This window comes from Rhamphochromis sp. 'chilingali', assembly GCF_963969265.1.
Source record: "Rhamphochromis sp. 'chilingali' genome assembly, chromosome: 17".
Lineage (NCBI taxonomy): Eukaryota > Metazoa > Chordata > Actinopteri > Cichliformes > Cichlidae > Rhamphochromis > Rhamphochromis sp. 'chilingali'.
Genome location: NC_137944.1, coordinates 12,704,844 through 12,726,380, shown reverse-complemented (window position 1 = coordinate 12,726,380; position 21,537 = coordinate 12,704,844). Strand labels below are relative to the sequence as shown.

At 39.0% G+C, this 21,537-nt stretch overlaps 1 protein-coding gene across 1 annotated transcript in view; it reads right to left on the bottom strand.

Annotated features, from left to right (window-relative positions):
* Nucleotides 1-21,537, bottom strand: part of csmd2 (CUB and Sushi multiple domains 2) — a 296,524-nt gene that overhangs the window by 227,867 nt on the left and 47,120 nt on the right. The window contains exon 3 of the mRNA XM_080862285.1: nucleotides 16,152-16,264. Coding sequence (XP_080718411.1) covers nucleotides 16,152-16,264 — 113 coding nt within the window. The remainder of the gene's footprint in view (nucleotides 1-16,151; nucleotides 16,265-21,537) is intronic.

Below are 21,537 nucleotides of genomic sequence, written 5' to 3'. Positions count from 1 at the left end.
GTATCGTTTTGAGGTGTCTTTAAAAGCACTACATAGTTTACTGAGGGTGCTACCAAAAGCGAACCATGTGGCCGGAAGAGTAACTGCAGGCAGCACAATGCGCACTCCCGTGATGTTCAAACCTATTTATTATTATAAAAGATTTCGGCTACGTCCACACTTACACAGGTATTTTTGAAAACGGAGATTTTCCGTTTTCGTTTTAAAAAATAATCCCGTCCACAGGTAAACGCAAAAATGAAGGAAAACGCTGCTAGGAACATGCCAAAGCAACAGGTGGCGATATATTCCTAAACTCAGCTAAAAACAGTTTAGGTCTTGACAAACTTCACTGATGGTTCAAATGTTTAGCAACTTTCAGTGTGTTGATTCAGCAGTCTGTATTTAAACTTCTAGTTTACTATATTTATGTATGTTTTATTTCCAGGTGAATGCAGACTTCCTGCAGATCACTACAAAACCCCTGCAGGCGAAGTTCTTGGCTCAGCTGGACAACTTAACAGACAAGCTGATGCAAATTTTTGAGGGGAGCAAAGGAGCAAAGGGCCAAAAGATCAAGGATATCATGGTGATCAGTAGTTTGGTCAGTACTAATGATAAACCCATCAATTAAATGCAATCAATCAATTCCATTTTTTTCACCCTTTTTTTCCCACCCTTGCATTAGTGTGATGACATCGACATAAAGAGGGAGCATACTCTTAAAAGCCTGGTGATCTACTTTAATGAAGATCCAGACCTACTGTTCAAGGAGTATCTGGTACGCTTATCACACTTTCTTTTCTAGATTCAATTTGAGTTAGGTTCATCGCACGCAAAATGCTCATATATTCAAATAAGACAATATAATTGTGAAATATGTATTACTCTTAATAGTCATTGTTGAAACTTGTACTGGAGAGCACCTTTTAAGGGGACAGATTCAGTAAAAATTCAATTGTTCATTTTTTTGGGGCTGCCATGTAGGTATCTACTGCCTCTATAAACACGGTAAATGTGAAGAAAACATTCATCCACTTTCTGTCAGTGTTTAAATTCAGTTTATTTATATAGCGGTATATCACAACAACAGTCATCTCAAGGCACTTCATAAAGTAAACACTCCAATGAAATTCAGTTAATTATGCCAATTAGTAAAAAGTCTTCTATATAAGGAACCCAGCAGATTGCATCGAGACACTGACTAGTGTCACTGGCGTTACAGCGATCCTCTGGTTTCCGGAATAATGTGCCTAAAACAAGCTGTTTCAAAAGGTCCCCAATTGTCATGAAATAAGGGAAATTGACCCAGCCCCCCCCCCCCCCCACAAACACACACACACACACACCTACACCTATAGACACTTGAGGAGCTGCTCCTCTATTTCAAGCCCCTCCCAAAGGGAGGTACATAATACCTTAGCCCAAACTATTGATAGAGAACAGATTGATGGGTTTTATTCATGTTTGGAGTGTTTATAGAGGCAGTAGAGACCCATGTTTCAGCACAAAAGGATACAAAGCTGAGTTTTGCATAATATTTCCCCTTCCAAGTGACAGAGCCCTTAAACCTGAAACATCCTGTTTTTCAGACCTCCTCCACTGAGGATGAACAGTTGAGATCCACTGCAGCAACTGTCATGGGTATTTACACCATCAGAAGAGAAGGCATTCAGGAGCCAGAGGATGTTGCAGTTGTCATTGAAGGTACTACAGTTATGAACAACCTCGGTAGTGTCATCATGTCATTCATCGTTCTCTTTGGACTGATTTATGCACTTGATCTGAGCTATCCAAATGACCTCAAGTACACTTTCGAGTTATGTCAGAAGAATTTAATGAATCTGGATGGACAAAGGCTCAGTACAAATGCAACAAATGAAATTGAAGATGTTTGCTTAGGCAAACAAGACCCCAGCACAAAATTTGATTTTGGCCTTTTTATCTCTTTTGTTCAAACTGTGACCTTTTTTTCCCCCTTTTTTTGAAAAATAGAAGTTGTCTATTTTTGTCTGCTGTTCTGTTGTGAGTGATGTAACCTTTAATCTATACTACTATAGATGGATAAAAGGACTGTGAGAATTTAGCTCAAAAAAAATTCAATGGTTGTAACCAGCATCTTCCTTTTAATTGCGTTTGGGATTTTCGAAGAGACAAAACAAATGTTGACAAGTTTGGTGTCTTCCAGTGTTTTAAAGTTGGTGTTCCCGTTCTTATAAGCTTGTAAAAGTTTGAATTAGAGAAATAAAGGTTTTTTTTATTAAAATACCTCCCCTTTGGTAACACAAAATGTTCTTAATGAAAATCTTTTTTATACATATATATATATATATATATATATATATATATATATATATATATATATATATATATATATACATTATATATTTGTATTTAAGTATTTTTGGGTTGTTTAAAATGTTCAGTGACTGGCATAATATGGTGTGAATTGCAATGTTTAGTAGGTTATCATTGTGAATTTGCTGAAAACCTACCTGCAAGTGTCACTATAAATATATATACAATGATTCTTACGTGAAATCGGATTTTACAAATTCCAGTTTGTTTTCAGTCTTGCCTAGTAATACAAAGGTGTGTGCTTTTCAGATTTGATATTCATTTCAAATGTAAGGCACTTTTTTGTGAGCACTTTGATTTTGTTAAGGTTAATTTGACCATGTGAAATGTATGTTTATTCACAAAATATTCTGTTTCTGCTTTTAATTCAAGTGAATAAAACTGAGTTGAAAAAACAAATTTATTTTGTCATTATTTTAATAATTAAATTAGTTTTCTGGTAATTAAAATTATGATTTAGTTGAACTTAAAATAATCATTTCAATTCGAAAGAAAATCTAGCTCAAATGAATGACATTGTATTGAGTTGAACCAACCAAAACCTTTCACATCTTATTAATGTAATTTTTTTCCTTTTAAATTGTGTTCTACTGACTCAATTTAATTAAATTGTCATGATGTATGTAGATTTGGTTGAACCAAAATAAATGTATTACGTGGAAAACCTGCCATCAGTCAAATTGAGTTCATCCAATGACTAATTTTTATGAGTGTAATAGCTAATATTAAATGGAAGCCTAGCTAAGTTCAGGCTCTCCAACTCCATTCTAATCTTAAGCACTTGTTCCTTGCCGTCCTACTCTCAGTATATCTGCTTGTCACTGTGACATTCTCCTTGGAGCACAAGAACACACGCAGTATATCCAAGATAGAGAAAGGAAGCAGCTGTTTTTAGGAGCAGCTCTTGATCTGTGTGGTAACTATATTTGACCCACTGTCTCTATGACAAAATTAGAAAGCCATTCTGCTGTTGTGAAAGCAGGTGTGTAATTTGCAAACACACCAAGACCACCAGGGAGTTTTTTTGAGACATTTCTGACCAAGAAGGAAGAAGCCTTAATTGACCTAAATTTAGCTGGACCTCTCTGGAAAAACAAAAATAGATATACACCATGAAATTAGCTAGAGCAGTTACAAGAACAACTCAGTGTTACTTAAGTTTTAGTTAATACAAGTTTTACAGGAGCTGGTGATTTATACATGACCATAACTACACTTATCCGAGTCTCAGAAAATAAATAATACATCTGTCAAATTAAAATATGCTTGAAGAAAAACTATTAAGATACAGGAAATAATGTTGCTAAAATGTTTAATCCAGCAGGCGGTCCACAAAGTCAAGCTGCATTTGAGGCAAATCAGCTCATCTCAGATCACACATCAGCTTATAGCTCAGTTGATTACCTTTCAAACATCCAGCCTCATGTAACCCGCCTAAGGTTAATATGCATCTGCAAGCTGTTTTGCAACCCATCTCCACACTACTTCACCTTTTAACGTAGTATCCAAATTAATTATTTTATCTACTTATGTTTTTTTACTCTTACAGTCTAACTTTTCATATATGCTAATGGCATGCTGTCCTATGTTTTCCACATGTATACATGTTAAAGGGCCCAGAACAGAGCCATTATCAACCAGTACAAAAGAAGGAATGGCAATATCAATCTACTGCCCATTACCAAGGCAAAAATGGCAAAAACACCAAATTTCACGCTACTTGTGCCGTACAATACTATACAAAAGTCTGGATCCACCTCTCATTTCATTATATTCGGTTATTAAAATGGAGTAGCTTAATGTTGTTTGTGTGTAATTTACGTTGAGTAGGCTAACCACGTTATTACATTAATGCATGTAAGGTGAACTAGCAAACACCGTCGTAGTTACATGCGGCTGTCTTCTTGTTTGATGGCAGGTACTACCTTCACCCTGGCCAAAAAGGCTAAAATGACCAAAGAAAAAGTGGAAAACAGCTAAACATGAGAGGTTTTTGGACAAAGTTTGTTTTTTCCATTGTTTAAGCACTGCTTCCAGCCAAGAGTGATGCCATATATGCCCCATAGCTGCAGAAAAGGCTAACATTGTTATCTTTTTACAAAAAAACAGCTGAACATGAGAGGTTTTTGGACCAATTTTGTGTTCTCCATTCTTTAAGCACTGGTTCGAGCACCGTTTAAGCACCGGCACAGTTTCAAAAGTACTGGTTTGGGCACCGGTATCGGATAAAACCTCAACGATACCCATCCCTAGTTGTAAATATATACAAGGCGAAAAAAAAAATAAAATTCAATCCTGACAAGCTTGAAAGTCAATATTGATAATTTGAATGATCACCTTTATTCATCAACACAGTTTGAACTCCTTTAGGTAACCTTTCTTGAGATTTAATTAAGTAGTCTTCAGGAATATTTCTCCAGGCTTGTTAAAAGCCATTCAAAGCTCATCTTTGGATGTTGACTACCTTTTTTGGTGTTCTCTGTCAAGATTATTTCAATCATTTTAAAGTCTTGGTTCTGGGGAGGCCAATCCATGACTGATTTTCATTTTGTGTTTTACTGTCCAGGTATGCTTTTATTGTAATAGCAGAGTTTTGGAGATCTCTGTCATACTGAAAAATAATATTTTTCTGCATTCATAAGCTTGTCAATTTTGGCAAGAGCCCCAACATCACTAGCTGAAGACCCAAATCATGACAGAGCCTCCGCCGTGCTTTACACACTCCCTGTTGTACCTCTCTGCTGACCTCCTCTGTAAATACTGACAATGATTTGAAGCAAAATTTAGATTTGTTGTCACTGATTTTGTGGCAAGATATGCCAAGTTTTCAGCTAATTGGCCCTTCTTGTTGATGCCAAATTACTATTATATGCCTGTCAAACTGTGTCATCTTTTGCATTATTTCATGAATTCAATTAAAGAAATGGGAACAAATTATGTGTTTTTGCAGCAGGCTGCTAACAGAGTGCCTAAAGATGTCATTTATGAGTGATTCATAGGTCAGCGCTATGTGGCTCAATGATTGAAGAAAAACTTCAATAGACCATCAGAAAGCCTAAAGAACTGAAAACCATTTAAAAACATTACAAGATCCACCCCCCCCCCCCCCCCCCCCCCCCAAAAAAAAAAAATAGGGGTGGTTTAAGACCTTTACATAGTATTGTACTTTTAAAGGGAAATATAAGTACTCCAGTACCCCTAACAAATGAGACATTAGCATTAATGGCAATAATAATAATAATAATGATAATAATAATATCCCCTGCTTGTCAATCCAAATGCCTGCAATAAGAACAGTCAGTATTATCAAAAGCTTAACATACTGCCTACTGGGGCCCGTTCTTCGTACCTCGCTAAGTAGGTTAGCTGGATTTGATTGTTGACGATTTCGCCTGATCTTGGATCGTTCGGTTCCCCGAAGCTCATCTGGGACTTGCTGTCATAGCAACAGAGCCGTAAGCGTAAACCTGCTCGGGAGCAGGTTTACTTTATGTAAACAGGATTAGATCGCGGCCACGCAGGTATGTCCGCTTCATTTATACGAAAGCAACAGCGATATTCCACCACTGTTTCACCATAAATAAATAACATCAATGTAACTAAAGACAATGCAGCACCTGATCCATTTATTGATTTCACACAGATACATACAGGTCATTTCCTAAAAAAGGGAAATGTACTATTAACATTCTATCACATGTATGTGATTATTACAGATGTAATTCATATTTCAGAGTAGCAATTGCAAATTACTTTGTGTAATCAAGATGAGAGACCACGGCTATAAAAGCGAAGGTGGATTTGGGAAGCCTGTCGCAGCCATGTCCTGTCCGTATACGCGAGCCACCCTTTGCGGAAGGTGCAAGATTGATAAGGAGAGTTTTCAGAATTCAGCGTATATTGCGGGACAGACAGGATCCTTTAGCTCAGCGCGACAGTGTGCTCATAGAGAGATATCGATTTTCCCGTGAGGATATTATTTACTTAACCAACTTGTTGACGAGGGGGTGCAGGACCACCACCTGTCTTTTTTTGCTCTGCCCTTTTCTTGGTTGCTGTTATAAACAAACAGATTATTTCAGGGTCTCTTTCCAAGAGACGAAAAGCAATATAAGTGATAAATATTACCATTCTGTAGAATATTCTTATATTTCACTTTTACCTGTTCCCATGTTCTAGTGGGTCCTGTTGTGGCTCTAATGTGAAAGGGGATATAATATAACATATTATAATATAATATAATGTAATATAATATTGGATAATATAGTGTGATATGATAAATCTACCCTACCGCCTACTGGTGTTGGCCAGAGGGGCCGATGGCGCGATATGGCAGCCTGGCTTCTGTCAGTCTGCCCCAGGGCAGCTGTGGCTACAACTGTAGCTGCCTCCACCAGTGTGTGAATGTGAGAGTGACTGAATAGTGGCATTGTAAAGCGCTTTGGGTGCCTTGGAAAGCGCTATATCAATCCACTCCATTATTATTGTTATTATTAAATTACTTACGAGTTTAATTTGTCAGCAACTTTCTGCCAGCCCTCTCTCCTTGCTTTTGCAGCCTTTGCAGTGTTCCCTTGCGTTCTGATTAAACTCTGAAACTCCTGAAATCCCTCACTCAAGAGTTCTTGCTCTGCTGCCGAAAAATACCGAGCCGAGCGCGCTCCGTCGACATTTTCGCCGACCAATCAGAGGGTTGCCGATCAATGTTTCCACTATCGATGCGTAGCCCCTTTTACGACACCCAGTGATGTCACATTCCTGCGTCCAGCTGTACTAATCGTCAACAGCAGGTGTGTTCGGGGAACCGGATTAGCGAGCTCATGGTTAGCGCGATGGTTTGGTCTTGGATGTGTCATTTGATCTTGGATGTAGTGAGCGACGTACGAAGAACGGGCCCCTGAATGCACTGAGAGGTTAACATCCATGGCTAGCATGAATAAGCAACAGACCTTTGTCTACAGCAGACGTTTTGACCAGTCATAGCAGGTGCAATTACTAGCATTAACATCTTTGTTCCATTTAGCAGTCCCGCTAAACCATGACAGTGAGCCAGCACGCACATTACCAGGGCCCTGAAACTAACACAGCTAAAGAGAAATGTCATGATTAATTTTACTAATTGCACCCGTGCTTTTCCCGCTGTGATCTGTCAAAAGGTCTGCTGTAAAAAAGCTCTGTACATGTACAGTGATATTCTTTTCATTAGGCTACAGAGAGATTTAGGCTAAAACCTGAATATTTGAATCAGATAGGGAGGACCAATCTGATCAAAGAATAAATACCTGTTCTGAAATGCCTGTACACAGGGAAGGAGGTAAATTTTATTTAGTTTTTACAATATGAAAACCCAAGGAACCAGGAGAAACAGTCAAACGAAGTTGAAAAACACAGTTTAATCATCATAATTAAGTCTAATCAGAAACACAGGATCTACTAAAGATATATTTGGTCATACCTGGACAAATGGAATAAAAATCAATGAAAAACAAGAACATAACAAAGTCCTTTGTGGATAAAAAGAAACAACTCCAAATTAAGATGTATGTATGTGACTAATACCATGGCAGAGGTTATTTAACCTGACTTGTTTTGTGTGGTCTATAAATAGTTGCAACTATTAACAGACATCACTGCTGTAATTATAATGTATATTAAAACAAGTTCATTTAGGGTCGAGTTCAGGTAAATGTGCTCTGTTTAAACATACTGGAGAGCTCTTAAATAATTCAGCAATAGCAAATGGAACAAAAAATCATTATCCTCTTAATTTATTTTGTGATTCATTTTATGACAATGCTGATATAAAACCATCATTTACTACCCCTTTCATCTATGCTTTTCAGATTCGCTGCATAATTAAAGCTTTAATTGTCATGGCAGCACAGCCAACTGATATGTCATGCTTCTCCTCTGCTCTCATCCCAACCGGGTGAAGGAAATGGTCTTAAGGGGGAATAATAATAATGACAATAATTATTATATCATCATCAGCAGTATCAGTTTATGGGTTCAAAGCATTTTTGCATTCACTTTGAGTAAGAAGCCAAACTGCCCCCAGTAAACACTGCAAAGGTTTTAGTTTTGACAACGCCAGTCAACGTGTGTATGTGAATGAGGTCTGTTGAGGTTATGAAGTATTTCCACATATTTTCTAGTAAAGGCGCCGAGTACCATGACTGCAGATAATTTCAGCTCACAGGAAACTGATCAAAGTCAGACAAGGGCAGATGGTGATGAATAGCGCACATGCAGCAATCAATATGGTCCATCAGGTACTTCTCAGTACGTGCCCCTAGTTTCAAAGGCCAGTTTTTTTACACATATGCTTTTTAGCCACTTTAGACCTAATTTTAAACACTGCCTGAAGATATCTACTCAGATTTATGGTGGCTAGCAAAAATGATCAATAAATTGACACATTTCCTCCTAAACCCTGCTCTTCTTGAATCCCTCTGTTTAATGGCCGTCGTGTTTTGTCAATCTTGCCTAGAATAATTGTTTATCCCAGTCAGACAACACTGTATAACATATTTGTTGTTGATACACTCAAAATCCAAAAAGAAGATGTAACTGTTTCATGTTTATCACATTATGCAAATAAATAAGAATCTATCATAGTGGACTTGAGCCTTCCAGCTCGGAATGAGCTGATAGAAAGGCCCTACTACTACTACCACTGCTACTACTCCTGCTACTACTACTGCTATTACCACTGCTTCTACTACTGCTACTACCACTGCTACTACCACTGCTTCTACTACTGCTACTACCACTGCTACTACCACTGCTTCTACTACTGCTACTACCACTGCTACTACTACTGCTACTACCACTGCTTCTACTACTGCTACTACTACTACCACTGCTACTACCACTGCTACTACTACTGCTTCTACTACTACCACTGCTACTACTACTACCACTTCTACTACTCCTGCTACTACTACTGCTACTACCACTGCTACTACCACTGCTACCACCACTGCTATTACCACTGCTACTACTACTACCACTGCTACTACCACTGCTACTACTCCTGCTAATATTACTGCTACTACCACTGCTACTACTACTACCACTGCTACCACTGCTACTACCACTGCTACTACCACTGCTATTACCACTGCTACTACTACTACCACTGCTACTACTCCTGCTAATACTACTACCACTGCTACTACCACTGCTACTACTCCTGCTAATACTACTACCACTGCTACTACCACTGCTACTACCACTGCTACTACTAATACCACTGCTACCACCACTGCTATTACCACTGCTACTACTACTACCACTGCTACTACCACTGCTATTACCACTGCTACTACTACTACCACTGCTACTACTCCTGCTAATACTACTACCACTGCTACTACCACTGCTACTACTCCTGCTAATACTACTACCACTGCTACTACCACTGCTACTACCACTGCTACTACTCCTGCTAATACTACTACCACTGCTACTACCACTGCTACTACCACTGCTACTACTACTACCACTGCTACCACCACTGCTATTACCACTGCTACTACTACTACCACTGCTACTACCACTGCTACTACTACTACCACTGCTACCACCACTGCTACTACTCCTGCTACTACTACTACTGTAATTTGTAATTCTATAAAAAAAAAAGAGAGAAAAAGAGTAATGATAGAGAAACTGTTTACCATGCAAATACAGAGGCAGCAGCATGCTTGTTTTCACAGCAGAGGAAAATGTGTAGTGCATGTGTGTCCAAGCTCTCACACACAAACACACACACACTCACAGAGACAAAAGTGCATTCACAACCTGTCCAGTCCAGCAAGCGCTCAAGAAAGATAGGTGGGTAGCAAGACTGGAAATAACTACAGTCAGCAGTGGCTGGGGTAAGATATCAGAGTTTGTCAGAGATGTATTCAAAACCCATTTGCTTCATTACAAATGACATTCATCTGAATAACTTTTGAATCCAAATGCAATTTCCAGCGAATTTAAAAACCGTGCCTAATGCAGCTACTGGCAGTTTGAGACCATGCTGACATTTAAAGTGACCACTCCCTTTTCCAGTTTTACATGGAGCCAGACAAGAGTCAAATATTGCACACCCAGTTTTTTGGGTTTGTGTGTGTGTGTGTTTTACATGAATACTGTACTTAATTGAGGTAATCTGTGTCTCTGTAACAGTTGCATGGTACTGTTTTCTATTTTTGGCATGTTTGTCAAAGCTAAGTAAAAAACCTCCCTAGCAAAAGTAATGCATGTAAAATAATAATAACGTTAACCTAACTGTGTGCTTCACCCCTGTAAGTTGTAGCTGTTCCAATATTCAACTAATGCTCACAATGTGGACTAAAACATAATTTTTTGCCAAAACAGAATGCTTAAAAAGAGCAAGGAAACACTGTGAGAAAGGTATAAACATTTGTAGAAAAAAGATGGCAGCTAAACTTTACTGAATTTTACTACATTTCTCTAAACAAAAGCAATTTTACCAAAGCAAGTGGCAACAGCATCCAAGAAAAGCATCTCTTTCAGCATGTTGTAAAACCTCCTCAAGCCCTCACAAACACACAAACAGGGTGATAATATACCCCTCACTCCAATGTGTATTACTCCCTGTGGAGAGAAAATGGAACATTAGGATTTGCAGGATTTGATCCCAGTCTACACTCTCCTCTTTTGCCTCTGTCATCACACTTCCATTTGGCCAATATCGAGACTTAAGAGGACGAGCCTCATTTTTCAATTAGGCACTAAAACTCACTCGTGCTTCACTGCTCTCTCATCATGCTCATCTAGTCACCACTACCTTCTTCCCACTCAAAATAATAGAGAAGACAGAGGGAGAAAGGGTGGGGCAGAGTGCCACATAGAGACAGTATTGTAGATCAGCTCTGATGAGTGCGGGAGAAAAGCCGCTTAGCTGGAGTGACTCCCTCCGCTGCTCTTTTACTCACTTTCAAAAGAAATGTGACTGCCTGTGATGACATTATAGCAAATCATTTCAACACATTTAATTTTTTGTTAAGTCTCCCTCGTTAAAACACAACAAACTGACACACTTTTCGAATGTAAAACAGTATGGAATTAAGTAATAGTGGTGATATGGATAAAGGTGAGGCTGGTTAATAAAGTTTGCACTCATAAAATGTTATATACGTCTCTTTCCCCCCCTAATTTCAGACACCTGCAGTGACTTGCTGAGGAAGCAGACTAAAGAGTCAGACTGCCTGAGTCGTGCAGCAGGGCTGGCTGTGGGTTGCTTTTTTTCTTTCAGTGACCCAGTTGGGAGGCACATTGACTATGCAACAAGACACAGACTGAAGACAAACTTGGCAGCACATGACTGGATAATCATCACAGTACTTTCATATTAAAAAGATGGGGAGGGCGAGCGAGTGATAACATTAGGGAACATGCTACAGAATATGGAAAGCATCAAGGATGAGATTCAAGGTGCAGCAGAAGCAGGAGGAAAACAGGCAATGGTGGTTTGCAAGGACTGCAGCAAGACGCTGAGCGATGGAAGTTCATATTTCAAGAAGTGTTTCTAATGTTCTTTGCCTCCGTCTCTATTGCTACAGATTAAAAAGGAATAAAGACTTTAGAAAGATATGGAGAACAGAAAGAGAGGAATAAGACGTTGGGGAGGGGAGGAAAAAAAGAGTCTGGTGGTTGCTATGGCGACCAGAGGGGAGAGATTCCAGAGTGGTCTCGGCCATTACGCAGTGTGTTGGGGAGCTGGACTGTGCAGCACTTAGGCTTATTGCAGTGTGGGCTGAAAAAGAAGAGATATATAATATAGACGAGAGGGGCTCACACCAAAATGGTGGCTGGTAAGCACAGTGCTAATAAAAAAAGGGGGTTGAGTACTGAGGTGCTGAGGAAAGCCAATCAGGCTGAGCAAAAAAAGGAAGAAAGAAACAAAAAAGGTTTATCTCATTCGAGAAAATGGGAAGAGATCTAGTGGGTGAAACCAAAACACACAGACACAGTGATGTCCACATAGCTATATATATATATATATGTGTATATATATATATATATATATATATATATATATATATATATATATATATATATATATATAGAGAGAGAGAGAGAGAGAGAGAGAGAGAGAGAGAGAGAGAGAGTCACTGATCCCCTCCTACAGCAATCAAATACAAACACTCTGCTAGTAACAAAGCCAAGCTACCATCTTCAGCTAAGCAGTGGAGTCATATATAATAACAAGCACAGCAGCTTATAAGACAGCAGCTCCCTGTACTTGCCTTTAAGATTTGGCAAATGGAAGCACAGTTAATTTCAATTATCTTTTTTCTTGATTAAAAAAAATAATCTAAATGTTGTCATCATTCATTTCCATGATTGAAGATGTTTCTTCCAGAAGAAAGGGTTCTCTGGTTGTTTTTCCCCCTGCATATCCTCTACCGCAATATCATTCCTGTATGGCACAGCTGTACTGTAGTTATAAAAACAACAACAACTAAAAAAAACAGCTTATATGGGATATAGAATAGCTAGCAAAGCTATATAAATGCATACATGTTACTGCTTATTTTTATATTTGCATATGTAAATCCAAACCACACTGAATAGAATTCTAAAAAGATGTAAGTTTAAGGTGAAAATCATTTTTCATATTTAACAAGCTGGAATCACAGCAGAGGCGTGATGCAACCAAGGTGCATTCTGGGTAATGCAACCTACAAACAGCTGGCATTCTTTACTTGTGTAAGTTCATTATTCACAAATCTGCTTTCCCTGAGGAAAAGATTACACCTACGACTTGGACTAGAACTCTTATATGGAGGGAAAGTAAACAAAAAAACTGAGAGAAAATGATGGAGATACAAAAAGAAAGATGGATGCAGGTAACATGTCGTTTAACAGGGTGATTATGATATAAACTTGGTACATGAAATACAGTAGCTACACTTAAGATGAGCTTGGCATATAGTTATAAAATGTGCTTGCTATGAGAAAACAGAAGGAGATTGTGTAGAAATCCATTATGCATACAGTCTTGTGGCTGCCCATTGCATTTTACTGCAATAAAAGAGGGTTAGTGCAGAGAATAAAGACTGGTCATGTGCAGCGTTCCTTGTTGATATGTGTATTTGGCTCAAATGGAGTGCAACAAGCTGCTTAAACGCACAACAGTTTTGGAGACAAAGAATACAAACTGAGGAAAGGGTAATCTGATATGCTGAGTTCATGTGAGAAATTGCTGAAATTGAAAAGGCAAGAAAATGAATGTCACTTCATTCATAGGTATAATTTAAACTTCCACCTGGCAAATGGCAGATACAGGTGCGTTCCTGAGATGAGACGGTGTGATCGCTGATTATGTACAATCTTTGGTCAGTGCCTGCTCTTGTTCCCTGCTGTCTATTTCTGCACATTTCTAACTGTGAGCTAATCAAATCAAAGCAGGGAAATACCTCTATGCCAGCAGCTTCTGGTCAAACCGACTTTAAACGAAGGGGCACAAAGCAGTGTGTCAGCTTCCATGACTTCTTCCTGCTGTTTCTTGGCTTCCAGGGTAGTTCAATTGCCGAAAAGTCATTTGAAACTTCACATTTCTCTCACAGCTTCCAGGTATGAGGTTGCCAAACATTAAAAAGCAGTGGAAAAGATCTATTGTGAAATATAACTGGGAGAAATTAAATTAAAATGCAAAATCTCTTCATCTCTTCACTTAATGTTTTACACAAAATCTAATAAAAAAAACAGGTCTGTTTCGTGTTTAGTGTTTCATTTGGTCACCGTGGAATAAACGAGTGACCAAGCTGCTGTTAGGAGTTTGCTGATTCTTATCATTGTTAATTTTAATAAGTAACTAAATAAAATCGATCTAAGAATGGAGATTCATTACCTCTAGCCTTTGTACAGTACCAGGAGACACTCCATGTGTGCCAAATGGTAAAATGGTTTTACAGGGAAGAGCAGAACAGATTGACACAACTCCAGGAAAGGAGGAAGAAAAAGGGTGGTGGCTTCACATCTAAGAAATTAGGGATAAGAGATGCTAAAATTCTGATGTGCATATACTGTGTAATACAGGCCAACTGTGGGTGGTCTCCTGTCCATTCAGTTACAATAAAGCGCTGCTATGCTTTATTTCCTGTATTTTTTACTCTCCAATTAACATTCACTCTAACCTGCAGGGCAGCACCACATGTCAGCTCAACAGGGCCCCTCTCTTTTTCCCTATAGAGGGTCAGTGCAATTGGTCTTGCCAATGTCATGTGAGCTGGGAGACAGGTAATTACGGCGTTGCACTCATTTCCCCTGGTGCTCCACAGGTTTGCTATCGGCTAGCCTCTGTTGTACCACAGCCACCCCAAGATGTGCATTCATTTTTTTCCCTTCAGATCCCCAAAACAGCAAGCACTGAGGCACCATTGAAGGTTTAAAGGGGGCAAATTTACCTCAACTTAGTAGAGTGATCACTGTAACTTTTCCCCCCCTATTATCAAATGTAGCATCGAGTCATGAACAAAAAACGGAGGATTTACAAGGTTGAAGGGAGTAATTTACACAGGTAACATTTATCAAGTTTAAGCTGTTTCCCCCCTAAAAAATGGTCATTTGGAATTGTTACGTTTTTGGTTATTCTTCAAGTAACAAATTCTTATTAGCCCGGTGATTCTTTTTCACAGAATCTAAAATTTGGTGTCCAGAACACGGTCAAAAAAAGGAAATGTATTGTACAGTGCGGGTTTTTGAACGCTTAGCTTTGAGATGTGCTAATGAAAGACTGTAGATCAATAGAATAACAATTTCTACAATCGTTTTTGCACTCAGAACTACTGAAACAACAGGGGACCAAGCACTGGGACAAGTTTAATGCCAGTGTCAACACTTAACAAGTGGATTCACGCAGCTTTATTGACATGTGCTATCAGCAGTACAGTTTGTGCATAGGGGTAAACGATTGCTTACAGCACAAAGCAAAAGTAGTTGATCTAGCAGTGAAACTGTTCAAACTACGAAACACAAAGCATCTGCAGTCTTGGCATTACTTTAGTTGCCAATGTAGTTTTGCAAACTTATTTGCAGCAAGAGAGAGTTAAATCATCCAAGGTCAGAAGCTAGACACGACTGGCAGTCTTGTACCCACTAGTGAGAAAGAAAGATGCAATGTCCCAATTGCCTCCCAGTGGAATTAACAAACAGACTCTTTTATTTGGCTTTACATAGTTACACAGTGTGGTCTTGGGCTTTCTGAGTCTACTGTTGTTGCTCCAATGAGCCACATCCCTGCATTCACAATATCTCAAAAAGACTGACAAACCCATGTCAGGTAATTAGCCTAATTAGTCACTCACTTGTATTTTCTTCTCCCTAGGCTCACCGCTACTCCTACATGGAACTGAAGCGTGCTATCATTAATATCACCTCGCCATGGATCATAAAACACTGTATGTCACCATGATAAAAGTGCTAGCTCTAGCATGAGAATGGACAAATGATAACCCATACTAGTCGGATAGAATGGCTTTAAATTACACTACCAGATGACTGAATTAGTTGAGTACCCATTGGTTATTTTGTACTGCAATGACTCACCCATTTTCAGCCCTTTTGTTACAATAATCAAGAAACTTGTCTCAATAGCAGCAATATCAACAGTGTTTGAAAAATAGCATTATTTTCTAAATTTTCTGCATAAATCGCTCACAAAATACATTTTAAAAGTGACTTTTAGAACTGAAGATTTTTTTAGATTCAGTTTAAATGAAACATCGCATTGAAAGACATTAAAGTAAGCTATAATAGCGGGTATTCTATGAAGATGGAAGTTGAGTTACCTTCATATGCAGCTTTGAATCCCTGCCCGCTGACCGCATAGTCAGAAAGCAGCCACAGTGTGAGCCTGGAGCCCGTACTCACAATTGGTGGAGGCAGCTGGAAGCCAGTTAACCTAAGAACAAGTGGACAGAAGGACATTAACGGTGAGACAAAAAAAAGAAAAAAAATTAAGATCCAATCAATAGCACAGTTGGTTGCAAGGTCAGGTATGAAGCCCACTTCCATCACACCAGCTTCTATTAAGCCAGCTGTTACCTCAGGCATTCAAGGATCACTTTTGTATAACGAGGCTCTGAATCATCAGCAAATTATTAAAATGCCAAGACCTCAACAAGACAGTTAACTAATTTCTTTCCATCAGCAAAGACACAGTAAGTGCAATCATGTATTCACAGTAAATTAGAAACACAGCAGCCAGCAAACAGATAGCAAACATACTGTCAAACTGATTCAACAATCATTTCTAATAACCAAGCCAGTAGTTTGCAGATTATTACATATATTACATGGCCATGTGTCTGGTAAAGGCGCTGGTGACTCTTTAAAGCTTTTTCCACTTTCCCCACCAGCTTGGTGAAGCAAACCTGCTTCTAACTATCTATTTATTTTTTAATGTTTTCATTTTAATGTGAATATTTAATGAGTTTTACTTGTAAATATAAATATATCTTTAGCCCTCTTAACCTTGGAAACTGTCCTCCTCCTTCGCAGGACTCCCAATTTAATAAATAAGAAATAAACATATGCTCACTGCTGCGAGTATGAAAACACAGAATATGATAAAATGCCAAATAACACGACAATCAATAAATGATTTGTTAATTATTGTGATCCAGATTTATACACACTAGAACTCTGAAACCTCTTTTGCAGATTGGTGGTTGCCTCGGATTTGTCCGTGTCACACGCCGTGAATAATGCGCATAATACCAAACAATATTCTCTCTCCGAGAATAGATGAGATCGCATAATGCATACCACAACACATATTACTTATGCATTCATGATATTTGATGTTGTGGCCAAGTGGCCCAGGTGCACATGACGCACACACACCCCCGGACCATGACAGGCCACACCGAAGGCAGTGGCAAAACATTGGCAAGGCACATGAATGCACATTTAGGAAGAGTTCTTACATAGTCAACCAGAAAAAAAGGGTATTGGAATAACATTGTCACCTCTGTTGGTGGATCTGTTTATGTAACATGTGGTACAACGCACAAGCATATTTAAGATTATTTCAATATGCCTACATTTAGCCTGGAACGGAGAGTTTTCTGCAATAACAACCAAATTCTATTTCCAAGTGGGCCAATTCTAACATAATTCAGGTGTTTTCCTATCTCTGAACTGATACAGAACAGTGCCTTTACAAACAAACTCTCAAAAACTAAACCAAACTTTCTCTAGCATTGATAAAGTGAAGTGCTAAAAAAGATGAGCTTTTGAGTGTTAAGGAACATCTCGCTTGTGCTGGGCTGGACCCCCTTTTGGCTTCAGAACTGCCTTATTTCTTCATGGCAGAGATTGAGCAAGATTCTGGAAAGATTTAGGTCCATACTGACATGATAGCATCACACTATTGCTGCATATTTGGTGACCACAGATCTATGACTCAAATCTCCCTTTCTGCCAAATTCCAAAGATGTACTGAGATCTGGTGACTGTGGAGGCCATTTGAATTACGTGAACTCATTGTCATGTTCAAGAGACCAGTTTGAGGTGATATGATATATGATCCTGACATGACACGTTATCCTGCTAGAAGCAGTCATCAAAGGTGGCTACACTGTTGTCATAAAGGAATGGACACAGTCAGCAACAACACAGGAAGGCTGTTGCATTTAAATCAACACCAATGCTCAGTTGGTACTAAGAGGTCTGTGAAGAAAATATCCCTAAATCCCTACAAGACAACAACAACACTAGCCTGAATTGGTGATATAAGACAGGAATGATCCAACAATAAAAGCCACTCAGTTAAAATCAAGAGAAAATCAGGAGTATGAACTGCTGACAGAAGACAGCATGGATCCATGTTTCAGTTGTTTTCTGATCCTACCATCTGAATGTCTCAGCAGAAACTGAGACTCATCAGACAAGGCAACATTTTGCCAGTCTTCTCTTGTCCAATTTTGACCAGCCTGTATGAACTGTCCCTGTTCTTTTTTGGCACCCAGTGTGGTTTTTTGCTGCTATAGCCCATTTCTTTCAAGGCTGGATTCGCTGTGCATCTGGAGATACTCTTCTGCATACCTTGGTTGCAACGAGTGCTTATTTGAGTTACTATTGTCTTATTATCAGCTCATATTAGTCTGGTCATTCTCTTCTGACATCTGGTATCAATGAGACATTTTCGCCCTGAGGAATACTGCCTACTGAGTATTTTCTCTTTTTTAGACGTTTCTCTGTAAACCATATGCAGGAAAATAGATCACCACTCTCTGAAATAGTCAGATTAGCCCATCTGGCACCAATAACCATTGAAAGTCGCTTAAATCATTCATTGCATGACACCAGGCAAGGCAGTCAACTGCTTGGAGCCCCATGCCATTTGGGGGACCCAAAGGGCTGACAAACTTTAAACTTCTGTTTAAACCTAATGACTAATAGATCCAGAATGTGCTAAGACAAAATATCTCCCACACCATTACACCACCACCACTAGTAGGAACCAAAAACTAACTTTGTATCTTAATTTTGTTACTGGCAGCCTATCAGAAAAAAGACATAATTTGATCTCCTTGACATGGGCCAAAAACTTATGGTAGGGCAGGCATAGACATTTGAGGAAACTGGACAAGTGAAGACAGAAGACAAAAAAACATCTACAGCAAATGAACAGGATATGCATATGAAATATGAAAAAACTCTGTTTTTCTTTTCATCTTTTGCTGGTTTGGGGGATCTTATTAAAACTGATGACATTATGAAAGCAGATAACTATAATCAGAATTAGATTTACAATGCAATATAATCTACAAAGACAAACACGCTGTGCAGTAAAAGCATACCTGGAGAGAAACACAACCCCGACCTGAACATTACTGAAGCAGTGTGGGATCATCTTGACACAGAATATAGCAAAAGCTCACTTCAGTTACTAGCTGTAGCCAATTAGCGAAATAACGAAAAAAAAAAACATAACCTTGTAGCCAGCAAACCCAAAACTCTATTGGGAGCATGCACACATTGTATTTACTGCTTTCTGTATCATAAGATACAAGCTAGGTAGCCATTATATACAAATAATAAAATATAAACCTACTGACCTCAGTAATTTATTTAGTTATAATCCAGACTTCCCCAACTCCAAATCTATTTTTGTGGTTGTTGTTGTTGTTGTTGTCCCCTCCCTTCCCACCCCAAAATTTAAACTAAATAGTTTCACTGGCCGATATTTGCTTCCTGATGTACTTGCACAACGTGTGTATGGTTCAGTGCCCCCTGGTGGAAAGAAGGTAAAACTGTATTTTATACTTTCTTTTTTCTTTTTTGGTTTATCAAAAACTACTTCCAGGGGTATTTTGTTTGTTTGTTACCAACACAAATTAAAAGGCCACAGTTTGCATTCAAAATATACAAATGTAATAGTGTCAGATAGGAAAATGTCAATGTAAATGACATTTTTTCGCCATCATATCCATGTAAGGTGAAGATTGAACCATGTGAAAAAAAACCCAAATCTATCAAAACTTATGTACTTCTGTTGCTACTTCTTTTGGACATTTAACCTTTCTTATTCTTCAACTCTATGACTCTTTTACACCATTTCCCTCTCCATCTGTGCCCATACAAGCTGCTCTGAATGTAGATGGTAATTCTTGTAGATCTGTGAAACAATCCTCGCTTCTGTTTTTTTTAAATTGATTTATTTTATTTAACTCACAACTATGCACTTCAATCTGCTACTGGACTTTCTGGCTCGGCTTTTGCACCTTCTGTTCTCACTCACAAGTCTGCCATGCGCCTACTGCTTGACAATATACTCGACATTGAGGGACGGAAAGTTGAGCTTTTTGTAAATCTCGCAAATGAAGTGAACAGAAATGCTTTTAGAAGCTCCCACTCCGAGGTCTGTTTGAGCGGACATCTCAAACTGAGCACACACAGGTTCCCCTTGCATCTAGATGCAAAGTATCAATCATTGTTTGACTATAGTGCACCTAAGTGAAAATAGTTTAGATAAGTGAGCCTTGTCTTATTATGGCCTGCTTCCAGCAGCACTTTTGCAGGTTGCGCTATTCAATCAGTGTTTACCATCCACACAACAGAGATGCCCACATATGCATGCTAATTAAAAATTAAAAATCCAGGTGTCCATTGTGTCCATTGTTCATTTGTGGCCAGTTACCACAGACTGATTAATCTGCATACAGTAATGACTGTGTGCATGCATGCGCGTGTGTGTGTGTATACGTTTTACATCCCTGATTTACAGATTCTAATAACAGAATATGTTGCCCACCTAACTTTTAGCTCATCCTTGAAGTTTCCCTTCAATTTAAAACATCCTCTCTCTCTCTCTCTCTCTCTCTCTCTCTCCCTAACTCACTGCCTGTGTATCCCACTCTTTACAATCTATTACATTCCCTCACTTTTATCTCTTAACATTAAGAGAGGCCTCTGTGTTTCAACTAATCCTTAAGTACCACACCAGAGGTGGGAAAATTGCAAAACACCAGAACTGGAGGGATGTGTTGGACCAAAAAAAGGTGGAGAGGACTTTATTAAATGTGTGATTTCACTCCTCTCTGTGCGACACACATAGGGGGATATCAGCTAAATGATGGGACACATGTTCATGCAAATGGCTCCTTCGCTGACCGCAAATTGACTTGGAAGGCAGCCATCTTGGTTCAGCAGGCAGGGCACTGCCGTGAAAAGGGGGTTTGACAGAGGGTATCATGGAGCAGCTAGAGAGGGGAGCAAACTGGCCTCTTGCATAAGGCAGAAATGTCCCTGAATCATATTTCCAAGCTAAGGGAAAAGAAAATGGATACAGTTGGGAAGCACAAAGAAGCTGACTTCACAAGCAGAGGTAGATTAAATTTTGCAGTGTGATATGGGCTGTGGCAATCTGAGGAATGCAGCTGCTATTGTGGGCGGGGGGAAACAGCTGGGGGATTGCCTGTTATCAAGGAAAAGATGCGAGATATGATTGCAACCGAGCGATACAAAAGAATGGATTTGCAGCACAGGTATCTCAAGTGAGTGGTAAAGTGACGGAGGGAGGATGAAGGAGAGTGAGGGACACGGGAGGAGAGAGAGACACACACAAAAGTTAAGAAAAACGACGCTGTTATGGGAAATCATTGGCTGGTTCTATTATATGGAATGCTGAGTAATATCAGAAATTAGGTCCTCCCGTGGAGAATAATA